The 22,108-nt window shown below is 33.4% G+C and overlaps 3 protein-coding genes and 1 long non-coding RNA gene across 6 annotated transcripts; 2 read left to right on the top strand and 2 right to left on the bottom strand.

The window, feature by feature from the left end:
* Window positions 1-143: 143 nt before the first annotated feature.
* LOC106795461 (uncharacterized) lies at window positions 144-2,653 on the top strand. The gene is made up of 2 exons (XR_001384067.2): window positions 144-419; window positions 1,832-2,653. It is a non-coding gene; the product is annotated as an uncharacterized lncRNA (long non-coding RNA).
* Window positions 2,654-8,246: 5,593 nt separating this feature from the next.
* LOC100781018 (enhanced ethylene response protein 5) lies at window positions 8,247-13,076 on the bottom strand. The gene is made up of 12 exons (XM_003542242.5): window positions 12,618-13,076; window positions 12,448-12,541; window positions 12,266-12,355; window positions 11,554-11,619; window positions 11,218-11,307; window positions 10,898-10,954; window positions 10,361-10,422; window positions 9,852-9,939; window positions 9,259-9,335; window positions 9,095-9,169; window positions 8,870-8,975; window positions 8,247-8,739 (listed from the first exon to the last, which is right to left on the bottom strand). Exons 1-12 carry the CDS (start codon window positions 12,911-12,913, stop codon window positions 8,608-8,610), a joined length of 1,233 nt encoding a protein of 410 aa, XP_003542290.1. The 5' UTR covers window positions 12,914-13,076; the 3' UTR covers window positions 8,247-8,607.
* Window positions 13,077-15,153: 2,077 nt separating this feature from the next.
* On the bottom strand, window positions 15,154-15,941 carry LOC102667487 (uncharacterized). The gene is made up of 2 exons (XM_006593432.4): window positions 15,639-15,941; window positions 15,154-15,555 (listed from the first exon to the last, which is right to left on the bottom strand). The coding sequence occupies exons 1-2, from the start codon at window positions 15,772-15,774 to the stop codon at window positions 15,245-15,247; spliced, it is 447 nt and encodes a 148-aa protein (XP_006593495.1). The 5' UTR covers window positions 15,775-15,941; the 3' UTR covers window positions 15,154-15,244.
* Window positions 15,942-18,101: 2,160 nt separating this feature from the next.
* On the top strand, window positions 18,102-21,586 carry LOC100811157 (extracellular ribonuclease). Of its 3 annotated transcripts, none has more exons than XM_006593434.4 (8): window positions 18,102-18,345; window positions 18,455-18,686; window positions 18,765-18,829; window positions 18,902-18,966; window positions 19,419-19,505; window positions 19,580-19,710; window positions 20,361-20,466; window positions 21,072-21,586. In XM_006593434.4, the coding sequence occupies exons 1-8, from the start codon at window positions 18,134-18,136 to the stop codon at window positions 21,302-21,304; spliced, it is 1,131 nt and encodes a 376-aa protein (XP_006593497.1). In that variant the 5' UTR covers window positions 18,102-18,133; the 3' UTR covers window positions 21,305-21,586. The 3 variants fall into 3 exon arrangements, with proteins under 3 accessions (XP_006593497.1, XP_014620884.1, XP_040863927.1); XM_014765398.3 differs by having other exon boundaries at window positions 18,105-18,345; window positions 21,035-21,411; XM_041007993.1 differs by lacking the exon at window positions 21,072-21,586 and having other exon boundaries at window positions 18,105-18,345; window positions 19,580-19,691.
* Window positions 21,587-22,108: the final 522 nt, after the last annotated feature.

Genomic DNA, 22,108 nt, shown 5'->3' with positions numbered 1-22,108 from the left:
GAAAAAGTATTTTTGTCCTTTTGGTATTGGATAACAAATGATAGATTCCAGTGGTAAGATTGATAATTGGGCTGTAGTTGGCCCATCGTACGCGTCAGCGTTTCGTTATGTACGAAAATGGGCCCTAAATAAAAAGTCAAAATCCAACATACAACAAACAAGGGAAGAGACAAAGGAAAATGGTGTAGCAACGAAACGGCTCGTGACGTGTGAAAGATTAATCAAGAACGTGAACATCTCAGTTTGTTTTGTAGTACATCACACACAGTGCAGAGTGATCATCATCATTTCATTTGGTTTTGAAGAAATGACAATGGGCGAGACGCCCCCACCTGCACCTGTGCCTCCAACTGGGTTGCTTATGAAGCGGTGCAAGTTCATTTGGCGCCTTCTTTTGCTCTCTAATCTCGCGTTTGGAGGTCCCTTCTTGTCTCTTTCTATGCCCCCTTTCTTTCTTTTTTTACTATCAATAGTGGGTCGTTGTTAGTTACTGTGATAGTCGGTTACATTGCCTTGTTAAGTGTTTGCCTTTCATGTGTTCGACACATTGCCTAAGTCAATTAACTTTGTTTTTTCTTTCAAACAAGATGCCCTCATTGCACGTGCACTTCACATGCTCTTCTTTTCACTCAGATTCTTGGTATAGGATTATAACATTCAAATAATTTGAAAGATGTCTTTGATTAAGGTGTTTTGTTGATTGGCTTGATTGCTATAGAAAGCTTTTGAGTGATTGTTTGTACTTTTGTATAGAGATGACGGCATTCATGGTACACTGCATTATTATGTACTGAAATACTTGTGTATGTTTTCTTTGGGTTTTCATAATTGCATTGTTATTTGTTATAATGGATGGCTATGCTGGGAAAGCAGCAAATTGTCTTTGCTGTTATCACTGATATTAAGGTATAATGTAATATCAGGAGTGTTTGTTTTGCATTTGAATGACATTCAAAAAATTTAAATCCAAAATTGGTGAACTTGAAATTAGTCTCTATTTGTGTATTTTGGGGTATGGAAGGGAGGATTTAAGGGAATTAATTGGCACATCTCGATGGTTATCATTGCCAATGGGATATTGGATTTTAGTCCCTTTTATCGGTAAATGAACACTTTTATTTTGTAACTGGAATACTGCATGTTGTGATTGGAGAACTGGTACTATTTGGACTTGTCTAACATGATTTTTCTGCAAGTCGAGTACAACTGTCACGTTCAGAATGAAAAATAAATTAAGAATAACAGTGGTTCAGGATGTTGTAAGATGTTTGCATTTAAATGTCAGTATGTCTAAAAATGAGTGGGACTGTTCTCTTTTTTTCTTTTCAGTTCTTGGTTACATTGATGAAAATGTTAGAAAATGACAGTTTAGTCATTGCTACCTTTTGTAAATAGCGCCTTAGTACTTTGCAGGCTGATGGAATATCTATGTTCGAAAATTCTGCCATGCGAAGTCATTGGTCACTTGAGTTATGTCAATTGCAATGTTAAGGCATAGTTTTCATCACCAATTACTAATGATTTAATCCCTTAAAGAAAAATTTAATGTCTTTGGGACATTGTCTTTAAAAGGGATGTATGAAATTATCAGTATGACAGATAGTATTCATTGTTATACTTGTACTTATCACATGATGTTGCATCATAGCTAAAAAAAAACATTTTTGTTTGGACTCCGACTTCTCATATCCTTTCCAGACTTTTGATATTAAGAAGAAAAAAATTGGATGTATGCCTTGGCATGACTTTTGGCTTTGGTTTAGAGGGAACATTTGAAATATACTGATCAGTAGTTTTTTTTTTTCTCTCCATGATTTGCATTTGATTGCAGCTTATCTATTTGCTAGTGCAAAACAGTGTTGTTAAATTGCCGTTATGGCGGCGCCATGGCGGTATGGCATAACAGGTTTTTCAAAAAATGCCACCAAATAGCGGTGGCGTTGCGGGTTTCATATGACAGCCGCCATAGCCTTAACGACCGTGGCAGAACGGCAGAAATGGTGGAAGACTGCTTTTTTTGTTTTTTTGAAATTTTCGCAATGGGTCGTGTTGGGCTGACCCGACCCAACCCTAACCCGATTTTTGCATGCAAAAGGGGATGAGCAGCACGAGCAGGAACAGCAACATGCGAACTCCAGCGGCACCACGCGAACGCTACGCAGCACCCTGCACCACGACGGCAACGACGGCGAACTCCACCGCGACGACAACCCCAGCACCACGCACATGATGAACAGAGGGCGATGGCGGCGGCAACGGCTACAATCTGCGACGGCAACGTGGTTCTGGTTTTTTTTGTTCTTTTTTTGTTGCTGTTCTTTTTTTTTCTGTTTGACACCCTTTTTTTATTTTTGGTTCTGTTTTTTTTTTGTTCTGTTCAGCCCTCTTCTAAATGTTTTTTTTTCTGTTTTATCATGGTTAATTTTGAGGCGTTTGGTGGAGAAGAGGGAGAGGGAGATGCTCCACTACCTTATGATAACAACGAAGATGATTATGTTGGGATTGGAGAAGATGATTAGAGCCTCAACCTTTACTTTGCACTTTGCATTATGCTTTTATCCTTAAGTTATTTTGAACTCTTGAATGAGTTTATTTGGTGTTGGTACTTGGTTATTGTGTGAACTCATGAAACTTTTAGTTTATTTGAATGCAATCCATTGTTTTTTTAATTTTTTATTTATATTTATTTTTTATCTATTGTTTTGTTAATATTTATATGTGTGTGTATATATATATATATATATTTTTTTTTTTTCTTTTTTTTTTGTCTATCATGACGTTCGCGTTTTTCCGCTACACCATCCGCCATATTTTTATGACGGATTTTTGGCTTTCTGCCATGAACTGCCATTCGCCATTAATAACATTGGTGCAAAACGAAGAGATTCAATGGAGATTAATAGAAGAACAGCACAAAAATCGCATAAGGGCAAAGCCAGTGTTGAAGTTTCTCCTGAATCCATCACAAGTTCAATTGATTTCAATTATAATGATTTCTTTGTGCCTGTCACAACACCTGTGAAAGTGCAGGCTCCTATTCCTGAAGAACAATGTGAAATTTTCCAGTGGATGCTGGAAGAGAAAAGAAAACTGAAACCTAAGAACCCTCTTGAGAAAAAACAAATTGACGAAGATAAGGCCATTCTTAAACATTTCCTGCGTGCAAAGTCAATTCCAAAGTTTTAACTTTAACTCTCGTGCTCTAACATTACCATATCACTGACAGATGAAATAGTTGGGTTAGGCTTTAAATTTGACCAGCTCGTCTCTTCCGAGTTCCATTTTTTTGCTGGACAGTAATGAGTTAATAGCATTGCATTTCCAAGAGTTTTAGGAAAACTGGCATCCTGTCAAACCTAACCTAATGGAAGTCATGTATGCATAAAGCTGAGCAGTTGGGATAACTATAGCCTTCATCTCATTTACATAGAACACAAGATATTATGCTAGAAATATTGAGTTGGTGTTACATAAACAACTTTCATTGAAAAGGGGAACCATTACGCCGTACTGCTGGGTCTCTATTTGTCAATTGTATTCTTTCGGTTAACATGTGATATCTCTATTGGTTATGTGCCTGTATGAATGAGATACTTGCCGCTTATTATACCGAGTAAATTCTATGAAATGCGGGGGACGCAAAGAGTATATGTAAAAGAAGACATAAGAGATGATAGTGATATGAGAGGGGGAATATTAATATACATATGGCTATGTACTCCATTTATGTTGTTTGTGGCAAACCTGTTACGTGAAAACGGTAAATCACTAATATCCTTCAAGTGGGTCTGTGTGCATTAATCGAAGTGTCGTTTTGGGACTACTTGCTTCAGGTGGCTTTTATTGTCCCCAAATGCACTTGTTCTACTTCAGTTTATAGCCGTTGATGATGCATATCCTGCAGTTGTTATCCCAATACTCTTACTGCTGAATGAGTGGTGTTCAATTTTTTGTTTACGGTCGGTACTTGCATCACCGAATCCATTTAGAAACTTGAAAATAAATAAACATGCTTATGGCGGCATGGCATCTTACCCATGGTAGCTGACAGTGGTAAATTTAGTTTGTGCCTCAAACTTGTAGTGTGTCTAGATAACACAAGAGTCAATTCTACCCTACAAAATTATGGTGATACCATTTTTACTATGAATAATTAATTGATTATTTCTCACTATGAAACTAATTCAAACATTGTTGGTCCATTAGCAACGTTCTCATGAGTTAATCACACTAGCATCGTGGTTTTTGGATTTGCTCAAAAGTTGATGATGGACTAAGATGAAATTTGGTTGACATGTTCAACTGTTATTATATGGATAAATCCATACACTATCTTGGACTTGGATGTTTGGTTTTGTGGGTGACAATAGAGTCACCTTTGTTTCCCTGTGTGCTTGGAAGGGCGTTAGTAAAATTAATTTTATATGATTAATTCTAATTAAAATTAATTTTAAAATGATATGACTTATGTTTGAATATTTTTATTATAAAATCAAGTCAACAGAAATTTTTTAAAAAAAATATGTATTCAACGAAAATTATTCAAAGTTGTTTAAACTCAGAATAAATTTTGAACTTTACTTTAAAGTGAAACTAAATATGTGAAATTTTTTTCGAAATAATTCTTCAACATTAAATCAAACATGATAAAATTTCTCCAAAATAATTCTTTAACATGAAATTAAACACGCACTTCATTTCTTCTCTATTCACTATTTGGGTTTATCAACAGCGGTATAGCTATACCTTAATTAACCGTTTTAGCAGTAATTGTCCGTTTAATAATTTATCATCGAGGACCTCTATTTTGAATTATCGAAACCAAATGAGCATGACACTCACAAATTCGACCCAAAAAATATGGAAATATGACCATCTACAGCTGAAAATTCCACGTTCCTGGTTGGCCGAAAGTATACTGGACTTTGATTATGCTAGTTTTTGCTGGAGCACCTATCCATAATCGGAATCTAGAGATGAGGATTTATCTCATTTTTCTCTTTTATTTGGCCATCTTATACAGTTTGTGTCGTATTGAATTTTCCCTCTGCAATGCCTGGACCATCCACGTCTTAAGCAGTAATTCAAGTATCAAATCCTGCCACGGTGCCACTCACCACATGGTTTTTCTTCTCTGTTCATTTATCAGTCCAATAATACATGGATCTTTTGAATTTGCCCCTACCTCCCCCGCTGCATGATCATAAAATGCCAATTGTAACAAAGTTAATGTGCTAAATTGATGCAATTTTCTAAGAATATATTTTGATGGAGAAATTTAGAAAAAAAAATTAAATTATCAGAATTTCAAATGTTTCCATTTAAATTCATTCATTTTTAAAATTCTGTGTTTTATAAAAAATTAAATTTCTTTATTTTTAAAATTTCTCACTTGGAGCAACCACCTATCCTCCCTCTAAATTCCCCACTTTCAGCAACCACTTAGGTTTCCTTTCAATTTTCTCCCTTCAATGTCCCCGAAACACTCAATTCCCAATGGACTCCAAACAATGCCGCCTGCAGAAACCCTAATTTCCTCTCCCAACAACTCATGACCAATGACGGGGCAAGATTCGTGCCTGACGACTTCGGCCATGCCGCCGCCCGCCTCGCCGTGGCACAGCTTTGCGATGCCACGGAGTTCCATGGCGCCACCGCCTCGGCTCTCGATGCCTTCGCCGACGTTGCCGTTCGCGACCTCCTCGACCTGGGCCGAATCGCCGAGTCTCATGCCGACCGCACGCAGTGCACCGTCTTCGACACAATTCGCAGCATGGAAGACTTAGAAGCGCCACGAGCCTTCGCCAGCGCCGGCGGCATCAGAGAGATCATAAACTTCTTCGAATCCGCTGCCGACAAAATTTCGTTCGCCCAACCGATTTCTAATTTTTGGGTTGTTTAGGAATGACGCCGCATCATCCCGAGTTTTGATCAGATGGGTGAGGCTCCACCGGCGAAGCATATACCCACGTGGCTACGGCGTGAGAGTGGCTAAGAGGGAGAGAGAGCGCTAGGGTGTGCGGGAGAGTGACTGAGTGAGGAATTTTAATTCCTTTATTTTTTTTGTGAGAATTTGAAATACTGTCAAATTAGTATATTAAAATGTTTTACAAAAATAATAACATTTTAATTATTTTTAAAATATCCTATCTAAACAGATTATTTTATAGGAATATTCACTTTAATTCCTCCCTCCAAACAATGTATAAAGGAAAAAGAGAACAAAATCAGTGGCCAGGAAACATTTCTTTGTAAGATTAACTAGGAATTCAACCTTGGTTTTATGACATCTGGTTACAACAATTTCTAGGTTATCATCAGATTGTTCTGTTCTAGTTATAATTACATGTTTCTATTAGTCTATGCAATGGAGTCATGCAGGTCCTCTATAATTTGCTTGCAACATGGGGTTCCCGTTTGGGGGAAGTCTCCAGTTCCTTTTCATTATCTTATCCTGCAACTTGCCTGTAAATCCATCTAAGATGGAATTCTTAAATGCATTACGGCAAGGAGTTCATGTGGCACCACTGACTTCCAAATGAAACTATGGCATTGTGTCATTTCTTTTTTTGGTTGTTTCATTCTTCTGCTGATTATTTTACTTTGTTACTAATGCCCAAGTAAAATGTGCATCAATTGGAAATATAAGCTTGACACAGTGGTTACAAAAGTGAGAAGGAAAGGGAGAGAAATCATGAGTTCAAATGGTTTCAACTGATATTTCTAACAAAATTAATATTTACCGATAAAAAAATTAAATTGATTTAAGGTAGCAAGTCATACTCTAGTAGCACATTTTGAATGCCTTTAAGCACCTAATCTGATGATCGGCTTATGTAAATAAATATGATATAGCACTACTAATTGCAGAATGATGTTTAAGGTTTCTAACATCAATTAAAAAATATATCTGAATTTCCTTCGTCATTTAAGGTATTAATTTTGTTTTTTTTTATATCATTAGTTTATTGCTTCATGTCTTATTTCTATAATTAATATGTAAGAGTTTAAATATATTTAATAATAACAGTCCCACTCGTTATTGTGTCGCTATATCTCTCCAAGAACAGACCTGCAGCTTCCACCACCGTTGTTGCAACGCTGCAGCTATGGCGCCATCAATGCGTTATATTTCCATGACAAAATGTTAAGGGATTAATGCTTCTCTGTCATACTCTTTCCATTGTAGATAAGAGAAAATTTGTTGGGAATCTAGTGTCAATAAAATGAAGCTGGCTAATCATCCATTAATGTTCATTTCTTAGTTAAAGTTCAAAAACAGTTAAGTAATCCAACTAATAGCTAACCACCGTATAACTTGTTTGGTCAACTCAAATTTGCATTTTGCAAATTGTCATTTTTATTATGTTTCTTAAGGAGCCAATGTTTGAATCTTTGAATTCAATAGAGGTCTAAAGAATTAAATTTAGAAAAACTAGATTGATGTTTGAGTACATTTGCAGTACCAAAAGGGTACATTTGCAGTACCAAAAGGGAAATACTCATAGTAGTCTTCTATTTTATTTTGCCTCTATAATGTTGTTGGAGGAATCACATTCAACGTGAGCTTGATGAGGAACAGATTTAGAGATACAAACGGAGTTGCCAAAATATTGCAAGGTTTGTCTCATATTCTTTAGTTGTCACAGACAAGAAAAATGAAAACAAAAGGTCTATCTTGTTGAATCCTCTTCAAGTGTCACGTGACTCTTTAACAAAAAAAAATAAAAAAAATCTAAGCCTTTTAATTTGAGAAAAATAAAGGATTCAGATTAAGAATCACATTTTTACTCCTAAAATAAGTGAATCAGACCTATATATATAGAGAGAGAAAGAGAGAGAGATTGAATCACTTTGACAGTATAAAAAAAATCTCCAAGCGTAAAAACATGTTACTTTTTTTATTGGTTATAAATTAAATAAAAGAGATTTGACGAAAATAGTGTGAAATAGGATTTAAAACCACTTTAAAAACTTAGTTCATGGAGATTTAAAGAGCACAATAAAAAAAATGGGCATTTTATGAAAAGAGATCGATGCTATTAATTAAAATAAAATAAATTCGAGTAAAAATATATTAGAGAACTAGAATCATAAAAAAAGGATAACTTGAGAAAAATACACTCCCGAACATTTTATCAAAACTGAAAAGAAAAAGGGAGATTATTTCAAATAAAAAGGGCTAGTACCTCTATCTAAGAATGTTGTCAATGTAATTAAGCAGAGTAGAATGCAAAAACACAAGATACATCACAATTTTGCATGTCCAACATAGTCATAGATCCATCCGCAGCCAAAAATTCAGGTTATTGCAATGAGGTCAGTAACTTTAACAGTTTATTTCCACTGGCGGCATCTTTGCAGCATACAACACAAGTGGAACCTAAACTACAATCCAATTTGCAAGAGTTAGCATCATCCAAACAAGATAATGTAGCTTGCTTTAAAACCGGAGCAGCGCTGTGATATTTTGATGGCCATATGTTTGGGAGGATTCTCAAACATTCAGTACAATAACTAACGGCTGAAAAAACTGTCTCAAAGTCACCCTGTCATTACCATGCTTTCTTGCCCCTCTGAATTTCAGTGTCATGAATGACGTTGTCCCTAAGAATTGACAGGTTTTCCATTTAATTTAGGGAAAGGGTCTTGCTTGCTCAATACAACTACCTTGCTTTTGTGGGCAAAGTAACCTTTCATAAGATTCTTATATATCAGTATGGCCACTATACACTCTACCTGCAAAAGCATCATATATCAATAAAAAAAAAATGCATTATAAAACAGCAATATCCTCCTGCATTCATTTTTGAAAGATATAAAGAAATTGAAAATAGTAGAAAACAAGGAAGAAAATTAAAGAAATTACCTCATCCACGTCCATATCAATTTCAAGCCATTTCAATGCTTTAACAATAACTTCTAACTTCACCTGATGAGCTCTGCCTGGGTCCTTCTGCTTTTGAATGATGTAACTGCCATGTTACAACCAAGCAATAATATGAAACTAATGATTTCAGTAAATAGCTAAGTCATTTATCAATTCTAATATTACTTTGGAATAGGAGGGTGCAAGGTGATACTGGATACTTACATCTTCTTTACTAATCTCTGGTATACCTGAAGTTCTAACTTCTCTAAGACAAGATATACACCTGACCTCAAGAACCTACAAAAACAAGTGGATTCAATTATGCCCTCTTGATTAAATTTAGGAACAACAATTTCTCGTCATGAAACAATGATGGATAATTCTACCGGTCCTCATGATCTTGCAGTGCACACCGAAGAAGCCGAAGATCGCCCCTTCTAAGAGCTTGTACGATTTTACTATACTGTCCAAATGTAAAAAAGAATATTTACATTAACATTGCCAAGGCACATAAAAATGTAACTACTGTAAATGTATACTACCAAATGCAATAAAGCTGATGCATGTTTTCTTAGGAAAGTTATTCTGCAATATAGTCAGGCACTACATATTCCTCCCAGCGCTTGATGTGAACAATTTGTTTTCACTCATTATTTGTATTATAAGTCATCATGGTTGAGTTTGGTTATATGTATTCAAATTGATGGGTATATAGCCTGCAAACTAACACTTGAATTATAATTCAGTTTTAATTATATATACTTTGTTCTGACTTGTCTGAACTTGATGGGTCAGCCTGGGCATTAAATTAAGTAAACTAAACTGTGTCTTGCAACTTACAAGGAAACATAACAGAGTTGCCACCTACTGGATCTAAAAGGTTTACAATTAACAAAAATAAGACAAGAAACATTCATAGTAACAAAGAGAGAAAGAGAAAGAAGAAAAGTAAAAACCCTCCATAAAGCACCCAACATACCTCAAGTAGATTGTACTTCTCCAAGAGACTGTTTTTAGGTAATATGCCTATTGAAAGCTTCACTGGAATTAGATGTTTAAGAATCATCCTATGTCAAACAAAAACATTAAGTCATACACCTTTTATACTCTTATAAAGAAAATAATATATGGCTTTCTTTTCTTACTTTCTTTTAACAATAAGATGAAAAATTGATAAATTTTCTCAATCAAAGCTATTCAACCTCTTACAGGTACCTACACATTTTAACTTGTAGATATTTATTTTGTTTGCTTAGAACCAACAAGAGTATTTAACAGATAAAATAGATGAAAAGGTTTGAATTGATAAACTATTTCGAAGAGAATGCACTACGCAATTTTAAAGCTAAGTCTTACCCGTTTCCACAAAAATATGCATATTTACTGTGCATGTATTAGTATAATTGCAAGTAAAATATACACATGCAACCTACTGATAGCTCATTTCATGCATATGCAATGAACACAGTTGGCACACCTGAACCAAACCTTATATTGGCTTCACTTTGAGGATTGCAATGCTTCAGGGCATACGATAATTTATAATCAGCCTGTCAAGTTAGAAATATAAACTGTATAAATGAAACACCCATCAGACAATAACAACAACAGACAGCATACAACCATGCCACATTTACTTTTAATTTTGTTTATGAAAGAAAATATGTTTATTATAGGGCTTAGCTCTTGAGATCTTGTATTTAATTATCTAAGGAGTTATTTTCAATAATCCAAAAGTTAATAATTTGAAAATAGTGATAATTTGGTTACTTTAACATTCTGTCCTTTTTTTTCTTTGAATGAAATTATACTAGACTGGGGTAATATTCTTCAAAACAATAGTAATAATAAGCTTAATACAAAAAACAATACTTAAATTCATTTTTGCTTGCAACCATATAGGAAACCAGTTTTCTGTTAAAGTACTAAAAAAGAATATAAAAAGGTACCATTACAGAAAATGTGTGTCCGAACACAGAACACAAGCAGGTCATAATTGAATAAAAAGAAATATAGATCACTTACAGCAGGAAAATTTTCATTGAAAACTTCAAGACGACCAGTATAGTACATGTAAGTGACCTGAAACACATCATAAAGATAAATGATCTAAAATTATACGTGTATATAAATTGAATTTAATTAAAATACACTGACAGCATAAAGATTTTTTACATTGTCATCCAATCATAAACTGTTGTGCATGGTAAAGTTATTGACTTGACTTTTATAATATTTACTTTAAAAGCCATACATAAAATAATTTTTAATTGGTTGACAGTGTAAAATACTTTACACTAAGAGTGTATAAAAGTTAAAGGCATACAAATTGATCCAACTCTGACCTTGTCTCTTTTGGGAAATTCCTCAAAATCAAATATGCGTGCAGTTTCAATGCTTCTTATTACACTGCGGCAAAGGTGAACTGTGCCAAGCTGCAAGACATTCACAGAATAAAATCAAACTCTAATTTCAATTTTCAACCACAAATGTCATGTTATCTCTGTCCTAGTCAACCTTCCCTGATACCAGTGAACATGTCAAACATATTATTAACACCAATCTACAAGTTCAGACTATTGTCCTTGCATATCAAGTCAACACATGAGATCATAAAAAGAGCACTATGAAAGTATGAAATATGAATCATAAAAAACGGAAGCAAAAGCAACAACAAATACCTTAAAGTAAATCTTGAATAACTGACAAGTTACATATAATGCTCCAACACGCTTAGAGCCTTTTCCCTGGAACAATCAAGTTATGAGTTCGTAGAGTATCTCTGAAAGCCAGACTCCACACAGTCACTTAACACAGTAAGCATATAAAAGAAGAATATGTTCCACAATGAAAACACAGCATGGACAATTTTTCCTTAGAAAGGATTCTTATGATTACAAATTTCGCTTTCTTCCCAAGTACATAGAAGACTACGTAGACACAGAAATAATTAGTTCCGTGAGTGATACATGAACAATTAGACTCAAAAATAGCAAAATTTTAAACTGTAAAGATCAAAATTTATAATAAATATTTTTCATGTGTTTGGTAAGTTTTAATCCCATGATCTCATCTTCCATCTAGTTCTAAGGGGAAGAAAATGCATTAGGACACAATAACAGCCACAAGCACACCAACTTTAGTGGAAATATGTATATAAGTTATAGTTTATCTTTTATATCTAAGTTTCCGGAAGATATACAATTGGTAGCATTATTGGTGGGCTTCCCAACAAGAAAAATAAATAAAAGATAAAAAGTAAAGTACAAAAGCTAGCTAAAATCATCCTTAGCACATGTTTAAATAAGAATTTCAAATTAGCGATACCAAACTAAATTTGAAAGGCATAACTGGATTTCAAATGAAATTGAGCTTATGGAAGCATTCACATACCGCAAGGGTGCCAAAAAATTTCATAAGGACGGAGCCAGCGCCTTTCAACTTCTCAGGGGATTTCCCATTGGAAGCCAATTCTTTATCAGCCTAAAATCAACAAAAAAATAACACACAATCGAACCAACTTCCAGAAAATGAGAAAGTAAATAAAAAAAATAAAATCAAAATCATAAAAATACCTTCTCGGCAAGAACCCTAATATCGTAAACAATGACGTACAAAGCCTCCAGAGCCCAAGCGGATTCCCAATTACGAAACTCCTGGATAAACGCACTGAACTCCACCGTTTCAGCAGACGAAAAAATTCAACTCAGTTAAAAAAATAAGTAGGGGAAAGTAGTAAAAATACTTGGCGGTTTTTTCGAAAGCGTTATAGGCTTCGAGCAAGTTGTTCTGGCGGTAGTTTAGGAGGGATCGGAAGAGAGGGACGAGGATGTCTGCGAACTGGGAATAGTTGTCGGATTGCTTGATGAGTCTGTTGGGGTCTTGGAAGAGGTTGAGAGCGTCGCCCAGAGAGAGAAGGAATGGGGAGTTGGAAGAGAGAGCGAAGAGAGACTTGAACGTAGCTCCGTCTTGCGAAGAAATCGCGTCGGAAAAGCGATTCAGATACTCCGTGATCCTTCTATGAGCTTCCCCCATGCTCATGTAATTGCTTCGTAATCGTAACACTGTTGCTTCACCTGCAAATTTTACAATAACACTCACTCCCTTGTTTTCAGCGAACCCTAAACTTGGGCTTTGCCTCACTCGTTACGGCCATTAACGGACCGGCACAGGAGCCCAAAAACTGAAGCTAAATCTATTTTGAATAATGTTTTTTAAGAACTCATGTTGTTCCAATAATTGTTTAGAGACTTTCTATGTATTATTATTATTATTATAGCTAGCTAAGTCATGAGAAAATTTCTTGTATCTGTATATGTGCCACAATTTAGAGTTGCATTTTGACCGATTGTTCTAATCTTTACTCATTGTGTATCAAAGAAGATTTTAATTTCCATGGACACTTTTCAAATAATTAGATTTTTTTATTGAATTTATTAGTGCAAAGATTTTTACCTTGTCTATTGATTAGACATAATATTGGATATCGCATTTAAAGTAATTATTATACATTTATCATAGTATTGCATGAGTGGATATTAATATAAAAAAATATTTATACTATCAATTGAGTTAAATTGCTCCAAGGAATCAATTTATACTTGTATATAATATGTTTTGATATATTCAAACCATTTAACTAGCAATTTTACAACGTCCAAAAAATTTAACATCTAAAGATCGTTAGAAAATATTTCAAATCAGTAGGTAATTGTTTCATTAAATTACTAGTCCACATACGAAGTTATGTAGTTATCATGGGTTAAGGGGTGGCATTTGACAAAAGAAATTATAAATAATCACGAATACATCTAAAAGATTTTTTTATTTCTAAGAATTAAAAACAAGTACAAAGAAGTTTATAATAACTTATATCATGTTTAATTAACCAATGTTAGACCCCTTTAATATAAAGGATTTAGAATAATAAAAAAGTTGTTGAGGAACTAAAAATGAAATTTGTGGAAAGATGAAGGATTAAGACTAGTGAAAAAAATATTGAAAAACTAAAAGTAAATTTCATAAAAAATGAAGAACTAAAAATATAATTTATTCCAACAATTTTTATGTAGATGTCATGCAAACTAGTAACAATATAACAACTCATATAACTATCAACATAATTATCGCATCATTATTTAATGATTATATTTGACAACAGAGATAAAAAAAAATATTAATAGAGAAATAATGTAAAAATTAACACAAGTCAAAATATTGATAAGAAACTAAAGGTAAAAATTCAAACAGATTAACAGATTAAAAAAAAATTAAAACCCTTAATATTATGTAACTTATCTCATGTGGAAAGCAGTAGAACTTGATAACAAAAGGTTTTTACTCTTTGTAATCATAATATTTAGTATGAGAAGAAATTGTGTATAATTTAAAACTATCACATATTGAATATTTATATATAATTACATTAAAAATTTAGAAAAAAGAATTTCACTGTTAATAATAATTTTATCTGATTTAACTATAATTATCTATGATAAAAAAAAATTGAATGGACAAAAAGAACTACCACATATTCATAATCTCAGCCGATCTTATAGTTAAGTTTTCCAATTTACCAATATTGGAGTAAATTAACCGGGACCATAGATTCAGATTTATATGATAATGATAATTTCTTCCGTACTTGGAGACAAAAGAAAACCGATTACTTTTGGCTAGATCCGCATTGCGTGCAACTATGCTAAGCTGGGATTGAATTATTATAGTTCTTCCGAAAGAAAAGCCGCAAAATAGTTCTTTATGCAATTCAACTTTGCAATCTACATACTATATTCACTTTGGTCGGCTATGACTACTACTCGAAACACCTCCACAAATACACGCCAGAATCATTACTGAATCTATCAAATCAAACACTACAAATGCATGTATATGTGTTCTGACACCGATTGATCATTAAATTGAATGCATCCTAGCCACTTGTTCTATTAGCATTCAAACATGGCACTATATTCCACGCGCGGTTACAATTTTGCCAAATAATATCCAATGCAGAACTTGCGTTCCAAATAAGAGAATTTGAAATAAAAATAAAAATATATATATTCATAAATATTAATTGTTAGTAAAAGAAAAGTTGAAACGGAATATTGTGTGCCCAAACCCAAATACCTCTCCTTTTAGTGGTTCCTAGTTGACAATAAACACAGGGAGGTGGCTCTTTCCCCTTACCTGCGCAGAGAGCTACAAAGTGAACGGTTACTTGTATCGCATAAGATACCAAAACCGCAATCATGGGCGGTGCAAAGGAACCCAACAAGAACTTCACTTAATAATATTTACATTTACGAAATAAAGTTTCATCGACCATTAATTAATTGTCCTTGACTATGTACAAAAACAATATTCACATTAATTTCCACAGCAAAACTTGACGTTCATCATTTTTAATTTACTGATATTCATGACGCTGTTATGGCTAGTCCAAAACAAAACCCTGGAAATAGATCTCTGCTTGCGAAATTTAGCGTTTTTGGAGCTTCTGGGCGCTTCCATTTGGTCACGTTGCAAAGTTACGTTCAGCATGTTCCACATGACCTCAGCATCTCTGTACCCGCACATTTGCACATCATCTCGAAGCTTCAGCAAACCGCGACTAATTCCGTCGCAATCGGCAGAGTATTCACCGGCACCGGCACCGGCTACTGGACCACCGGAAACCCCTGCTAACAGAAGAGCATTCCTTTATAGAATATATATATGTGGATATTGAGAATAATAAAGAAAAGATAGAGAGGACACTGACTAGATTTGCGATGATGGTTGAAACGAGTAGAGAGTGCAGTCCAAGTTTTAGTGATTTTGTGGCAGCAATCCATCTGGGGCGGAAAGAGAGAGGAGGGATGATGGATATATGTGGAGAAGTTAGAAGGGGGTGGCATGCATTTAATTGGCACCGAAACCCATAACACGTTGGTTTATGGAGCTGCCAAGCGTCTCGTGTTCCTACATTCCACAAGACCCTCCTCACCTCGTTTCGCTGCCAATACTATGTGGTTTTCGAGTTTACACTTGTTTCTTTTTAGTAAATCTCGTATTGTATTGCCAAATAGTGGTTCGGTTTCGGCTGCTCTTGTCACATTCTATGATTCGAATCACTCGCACCTGTTCATTCTCATTCACCACTCAGCAGCCTCTTCTTTTCCTTTTTCGCCTTCATAACTTTTAAGTCTAATTAATTATTAGGGTTTTCTTTTTGTTACATGAGATAACAAAGAAGAAAATTCTAATTTTTAGGTATTATTGTGCTTCTCTAATTATTAATGTTCTTACTTACTACTAATGTTTATGATATATTTATTCTTAATATTGTTATAAAGTTATCCAATGTACGTAGTATTTACCTAATGGTATGTTATTATGGTAAATCGCTTTGTTTACTTGATATTGCTTGCGTAACGACTCATACATTTTGTTTTACAGATACTAATATATAGCTAAACTAGGTCTCCTTAAAAGAATGAATTGATCGAAAAAGCTTATTGAATGTTACGTAATTATGAAAATAAAATCACCTCGAAAATAACAGAAATCACCTCTGAGATAAGCATCGGAAAAACTCTAAATTATCAGTTTCATGACTATATGATGTGTTTGTTTAAATTACTTTTATTTAAAATAAATAGTTTTCTACTTTTGTAAAAAGTAAATCTTATTTTTTTCTTAAAAAACATTTATTTTAAATTTTATTTATTTTAAGTTTAAACAAACCAACCCTAAATATGATACACCAAAATTCTCTTAATGATGAGGTTTAGATAATTTTGTATGAGATCTTAGATTCAATTTTTTTTTCATTATACACACAAAAAATATGTGTAATATTTTTTTAAAATGTGTGATTAAATGAATAAATGTGATATATTTTTTTAGGGTTATGTTAAGACGCTAAATAATCTTTAAATATCACGTATATATGATAGAAGGGATTGTGCTTGTTTGTAATCTTAAGACTGTGTATTAATGTTAACCAAACAATTAATTGTTTTTCCTAAATTATATAGTTAAATACTATTTTAAACAAATCATATAAGATGAATTATTTTAATTTCAATATATTAAAAAAAACATTCTTATCGTAAAAAGGTGTATTTTAGTAATTGGCACCTTGGATGTAACAACAATAACAACAATGTCTTATTCCATTGAATGAAGTCGATTACATGAATCATATAACACTTATTTCATACCTAAACACAAAAATTTCAAAAATATTATAAGTTTGAGGTCATGCAATTTATTCTTCTAACTAATGACTCTTGTGACTTTTTTATACATGTCAAATATAACTTAACAGATTTCTTGTGATCTTTTTTTTTTCAATGGTTGTTATACCAAACTTTTTTTAGATATCGTCATTTGTATTTTATCTTTTATTGTATTATCATACATCTATTTTAACATTTACATTTCTGCTACTCATATTTGTTGTCATATTATCCCTTTAAAGTTCAATATTCACTACCATGTAATATAGTTAAAAGTGTAGTTATATGATAAAACTTGATTTTGAATTTGATAGATACTTTACAATCATAAATAATCTTGATGTCTTTCTCCATTCAATTAATCTTATATCTTATGTGTGATATCCTATCCTTGGTAATTTATCTATCATGTTTTATGATTGATTTTAAATATGTAAACTTACAAACATATAGATGATATGATATATTCTCCAAATTTTACTTTTGAACCAAAATTCTCTTTTCTTTTATTAAAATTGCAATGCATGTACTTTTTCTAACTCCTACTTCAGGGTAAATTATTTGTTTATAAAGTCTTCCACATCTGCATAATTAAGTTGTCTAAGTGACATGTCACACCACATGTCTATGTGGATGTTATATAGGATGTTATATAATCGCAAAACAATCAAAGTTAACAAGGGGATTAGAAAATGGATCTGGCAAATTTATGGAGAACCAAACTGGTCAAAATATTTTTGAGAGATTAAAAGTGGAAATTGATTTAAAACAAGTGGCTAAAAAGTTAATTAACCCATTTATATATAATAGCCTAATAATAGTAAGTCTCTTAAGTTCTATCTTTAAATATTTTTTAACAATTTATAATGATTGTTTGAAATAAAATTATATATTTAATAATTCTCAAATGTAGAAATTTATTCTAAAAATTATAGATTAAAAAGAAGAATTAATATTTAATCCTAATATATAAATCGATAATCCGTTTTCACGGTAGGAAAAAGAAAGTTGTATTCCGGATAATGCAGTGCCTATGGCTTATTCATTCATTGCAAATATGAGGTTAGGCACATCTGAGCTGAACCCACCCGCATTCTTTTCATGCCGGCGGCATTTCCCCGGAATACCAACACTCCAACTTCACCCACCCGCAAGACCAACGTCGCCGCGCCGGTGCCGCGATTGGGTAACCTATGCAAGCCGTCAAAAACCGCCGATTCCAATTTCTAGTAACATCGACGAGAGGTATGCGTCTGTTTTTTTATTTTACGTTGTAAAGTGTCGGGTGGCCGAATGATCCATGTTGTCATGGTTGTGATTTGTGAAGTTAAGTACTATTGCCTTTTTTCTTCAGGGCCTTATGTTTTGATATCTTGTGGAGATGGCTTTCTAGACTTATCTCCTTTTACTTGCTATCTCTCAATCTCGCTGCTGCAGCCTCTGATTACCCAGCTCCCTCTACTTATCCCTGTGAGGACATTAGCCATTACTATTCTTCTGTGAAGCATTTTAGATTCAGAGGTGAAGCACTCAAAAGACAATTGAATAGCATCGTTGCCCCACATCATTCCTTGTCCTACAGAGAGGTCAATTTTGATTCCAATCTAATACAATACAACTTAGGAATCTACAGAGCTGAACTGAAGTGTTTGTCTAATTAACAGGTGTGGGATGCCCTCAAGGTTCTTGATGCTGCTGATATTGATAATCCAGAAGCTTCATCTGAAATGTATGGACTTGTTACTGGCTTTTAATCACATTAGCTTGTTTTTATCATGTAACTAATGATTATGACGTGCAGAGTTGAAATATACTCCTTGAGAGTTGTCCCAAAACGGTTGGCAGGAAAACCGCAGGGATGGAATAGTGAGTCAACTAATCAATTTGTTGGACTTGCCATGCCTTGGATGTTAGTTTCTCACTAGCCTTAATTGTCATATGGTTTTGTTTTTCGCCCCTTTTTGTAGCCTGCTCGTTCGCTATTCATATTTGTAACTAACGGGTGAAAATGATGGGTTTAATAAGGAAACATGTATTTAATCATGCTCCCCCGTTAGGCCATTCCAAAGTAGCAAGAATTGTGCTTAACTTCTCAAGTCTTAACTATTTTACAACTGTATATGAAGCCTGCTTCAAGCACTTGATCTATGATGGTCTGTGAACCAAAATAAGTGTAGTGATAATTTAGAAGGTCAATCACATAGCTGGGATGTAAAAGAGAGTGATAGATCCATACATCTATTAAGGTCAAGTTTTTGGAACCCACCCATACACCCACAGTGAGTGATAGATTCACTTATTTATATTTTTTTTTACAGGGGAACATCTATGGCCTCGTTCTTATGGGCTGACTAAAGGTCCATCTTTGACTGATTTACACAATATTCGCCCTGCTGATGTAAATGGTAAGAAAAGCCACTGCTCGATATTTTTACTAGTCAAGATTACAATTTCAGTTGATATTACAAGTTTTTCTCAGTCAATTCATCAAGGGGGAACAAGTACTATGGTGAATGCATTACTAGCTCAAGCAAATGTTTGAGGCCCGCTAACAAGGAAGCTGCTTTGGACACTGAAACAGACAAGGAGAGGTGGGCACCACCTATGCAGGTCATCTTTTCTGTCATACGTTTTTGTTTTTAACTATCATTTTCAAAGCCTTATAACTGATTGGTGATCATGCTTGAAATTTGATGGATATCTGACTTGGTAGTTCTGTCATATGTTAATTTATATTGTGTTCTCCTGACCACTGTTAAATTGGGAGATTTTTAATGATTTTCAAGTTCAGAGATTTCTTTGAGAGGCAAAGTCTGGAGAAGTTCTTGAAGGTTATTTGAAATTATGAGTTATTTTATGAATTTGAAGTTTAGGACAGGTGTAATGTAATTAGTCAAGATTGTGGTTATGAGTATGATACATTTCCAAATTTTAGGATTATTTAGCCGTTAAGGGTTGCTGTTAAAATTATGTCAACCGAGTTTTTTTGGTTAAAGGTGTATTGGACTGAGGTGGAGCATTTTACTCAAGACTAAGCCTGTGTGACCTTGAGATTGTGTTCAAATTGTTTTATGCTTTTGGCTGATTTTTACTAGTAATTTGTACACTACAAACCAATAACAGCAGTTAAAGGAACCTGGATAGATGGTGGAAGTCTCAACGCTGTACTTCATCTATTTATAATTGGTTCTGATGTTTCTTCACCTGGACAATTAACTTATTTTTTGTTTGAACAACGTTTGGGATGTTACCTCCTTCAGGTTAGAGGGGATGTAGCAAGGGCATTAATGTACATGGCAGTCTGTTATGGGTTCCAACAACCAAGGGGAATTCCAGGCCTTCGCCTCTCAGATGCCCCAAATGTTGGTAGGTTCAACACTTGAACTATTGAAGTTCTCATTTGACAATAGTATTTGGATTTTTAGCTCAAACCCCAAGGGGGAATATACATGCCTTACATTTGCATGTGTTGATCAAATTATAAGTAAATTATCTTGCTTTTTATGCATTTGTTTATCAAATGATTAATTTTATCACCTGATGTTATGTAGTATTTCTTTTGATGGCAATTTTATCATATCAAGCTCATGTTTAGTCATAGTCTCATAGATGTAAGAATCTTTTAAACCTGGCATCCAATACGGAGAGCAGGATTGGAATTAGGACATGTTTGATTACTCTTTTTAAAAAAAGTTTTTAGTTTTCTAAAATCTAAAATTACAAAGTTTTAAAACCTGTTTGATTCTTCATGACAATTTCTTTATTTTTATTTTTATGGTGAATTCTTAAAACATCTTTTCAAAAAAAGTTTAATTTGATTATTGCATTACTCTGCAAGTGTAAAATTTGACATGAACTTAAAACTAAAGTTTGCTCTGAGTCTGATGTTTAGTTTGTTATTCTTTTACACATTGCAACTCCTTTCTCGCTGCAGATATAAGGTAAAAATGATATTTACATCTTACCTGCAGAAAAGAGGGAGATGGGACTCCTTTCCACTTTATTAAAATGGAATGAAGTTGATCCACCTTCAAGGGATGAAAAACTGAGAAATGAAAGGATATGCAAATTTTATCAGCACAATCGGAATCCATTTGTCGACCATCCGGAGTATGCCAACCTTATATGGAAGCAACCTGTTTTTCATAACAATAGCCACACTAATAATGCCTCACACAAAGAAAAGGAGTTAGGAATGTCTTAACAGATATATAACCTGTTTGGGTACAAGCTAGAAGAGCTTTTCAAAGCTTTTCTGTTGAAAATATAGAACTTTTTCTATCAAAGAAGCTCTCAAAAACTCTCCTCTCATGGCTTTGTACCCATGTAGGCACATAGTATCTTAGTCCAGCATTGCCTTATGCTAAATTTATGTTTGACATCTCGTATAACTCATCTATTCTTATTTTACTCAAATAATAACAGAGTTAAAAAAATTATTTATCAACATTTTAATATTGAGTTAATAAATAATTTATTTAATTCATTTTATTACATAATTAATCTCAAATGAGATTTAAGTAATTTTAATTTAAAAAAAATATTTTTTACGTTAACAAAAACTACAGTATTTTAAATATTATTTTATAAGTCTTCAAGATTACAAACTTTTGTCTATCACTTGATTAATTCAAATGTTTACTTCAATTTTTATAAAAATAAAGATAAAATAAATTAATGAGATAGAATGAAAGATGATGATAAATAAATCTACTCCCATAATAAAGTAAAATATTATTCAAACAATATCATTAACGTAATGAGTTTTTTTTTATGTCAATGATATTATTTGAATAGTATTTTAAACAAGATCATTAACATAATATAAATTAAATTTTATCTTTTATGTTTGAAATTTAAAGTAATTTATTAAATATAAAAAAGCAACTCCATATTATAAAATATATTTTATATGTTCAAAATATTTATTTATTATAATTTTAATTATATAAAACAAATATTTATCATACACATAATATAAATAAAAATAATTTCAGAATTTGAACAC

Source organism: Glycine max, chromosome 13, assembly GCF_000004515.6.
Source record: "Glycine max cultivar Williams 82 chromosome 13, Glycine_max_v4.0, whole genome shotgun sequence".
Lineage (NCBI taxonomy): Eukaryota > Viridiplantae > Streptophyta > Magnoliopsida > Fabales > Fabaceae > Glycine > Glycine max.
The sequence above is the reverse complement of the archived record's forward strand: the minus strand, read 5'-3'. Positions and strand labels throughout refer to the sequence as shown.

Excerpts from the sequence above, each read along its gene's own strand:
- LOC100811157 (XM_006593434.4), top strand. The coding sequence starts at position 18,134 with ATGGCTTATTCATTCATTGCAAATATGAGGTTAGGCACATCTGAGCTG. Across the intron at positions 18,346-18,454 it reads TCTAGTAACATCGACGAGAG|GGCCTTATGTTTTGATATCT; the intron begins GTATGCGTCTGT and ends TTTTTTCTTCAG. Across the intron at positions 18,967-19,418 it reads AAAACCGCAGGGATGGAATA|GGGAACATCTATGGCCTCGT; the intron begins GTGAGTCAACTA and ends TTTTTTTTACAG.
- LOC100781018 (XM_003542242.5), bottom strand. The coding sequence starts at position 12,913 with ATGAGCATGGGGGAAGCTCATAGAAGGATCACGGAGTATCTGAATCGC. Across the intron at positions 12,542-12,617 it reads GCTTTCGAAAAAACCGCCAA|TGCGTTTATCCAGGAGTTTC; the intron begins GTATTTTTACTA and ends GGTGGAGTTCAG. Across the intron at positions 11,308-11,553 it reads TATTCAAGATTTACTTTAAG|CTTGGCACAGTTCACCTTTG; the intron begins GTATTTGTTGTT and ends AATGTCTTGCAG.
- LOC102667487 (XM_006593432.4), bottom strand. The coding sequence starts at position 15,774 with ATGCCACCCCCTTCTAACTTCTCCACATATATCCATCATCCCTCCTCT. Across the intron at positions 15,556-15,638 it reads CAACCATCATCGCAAATCTA|GGGTTTCCGGTGGTCCAGTA; the intron begins GTCAGTGTCCTC and ends TTCTGTTAGCAG.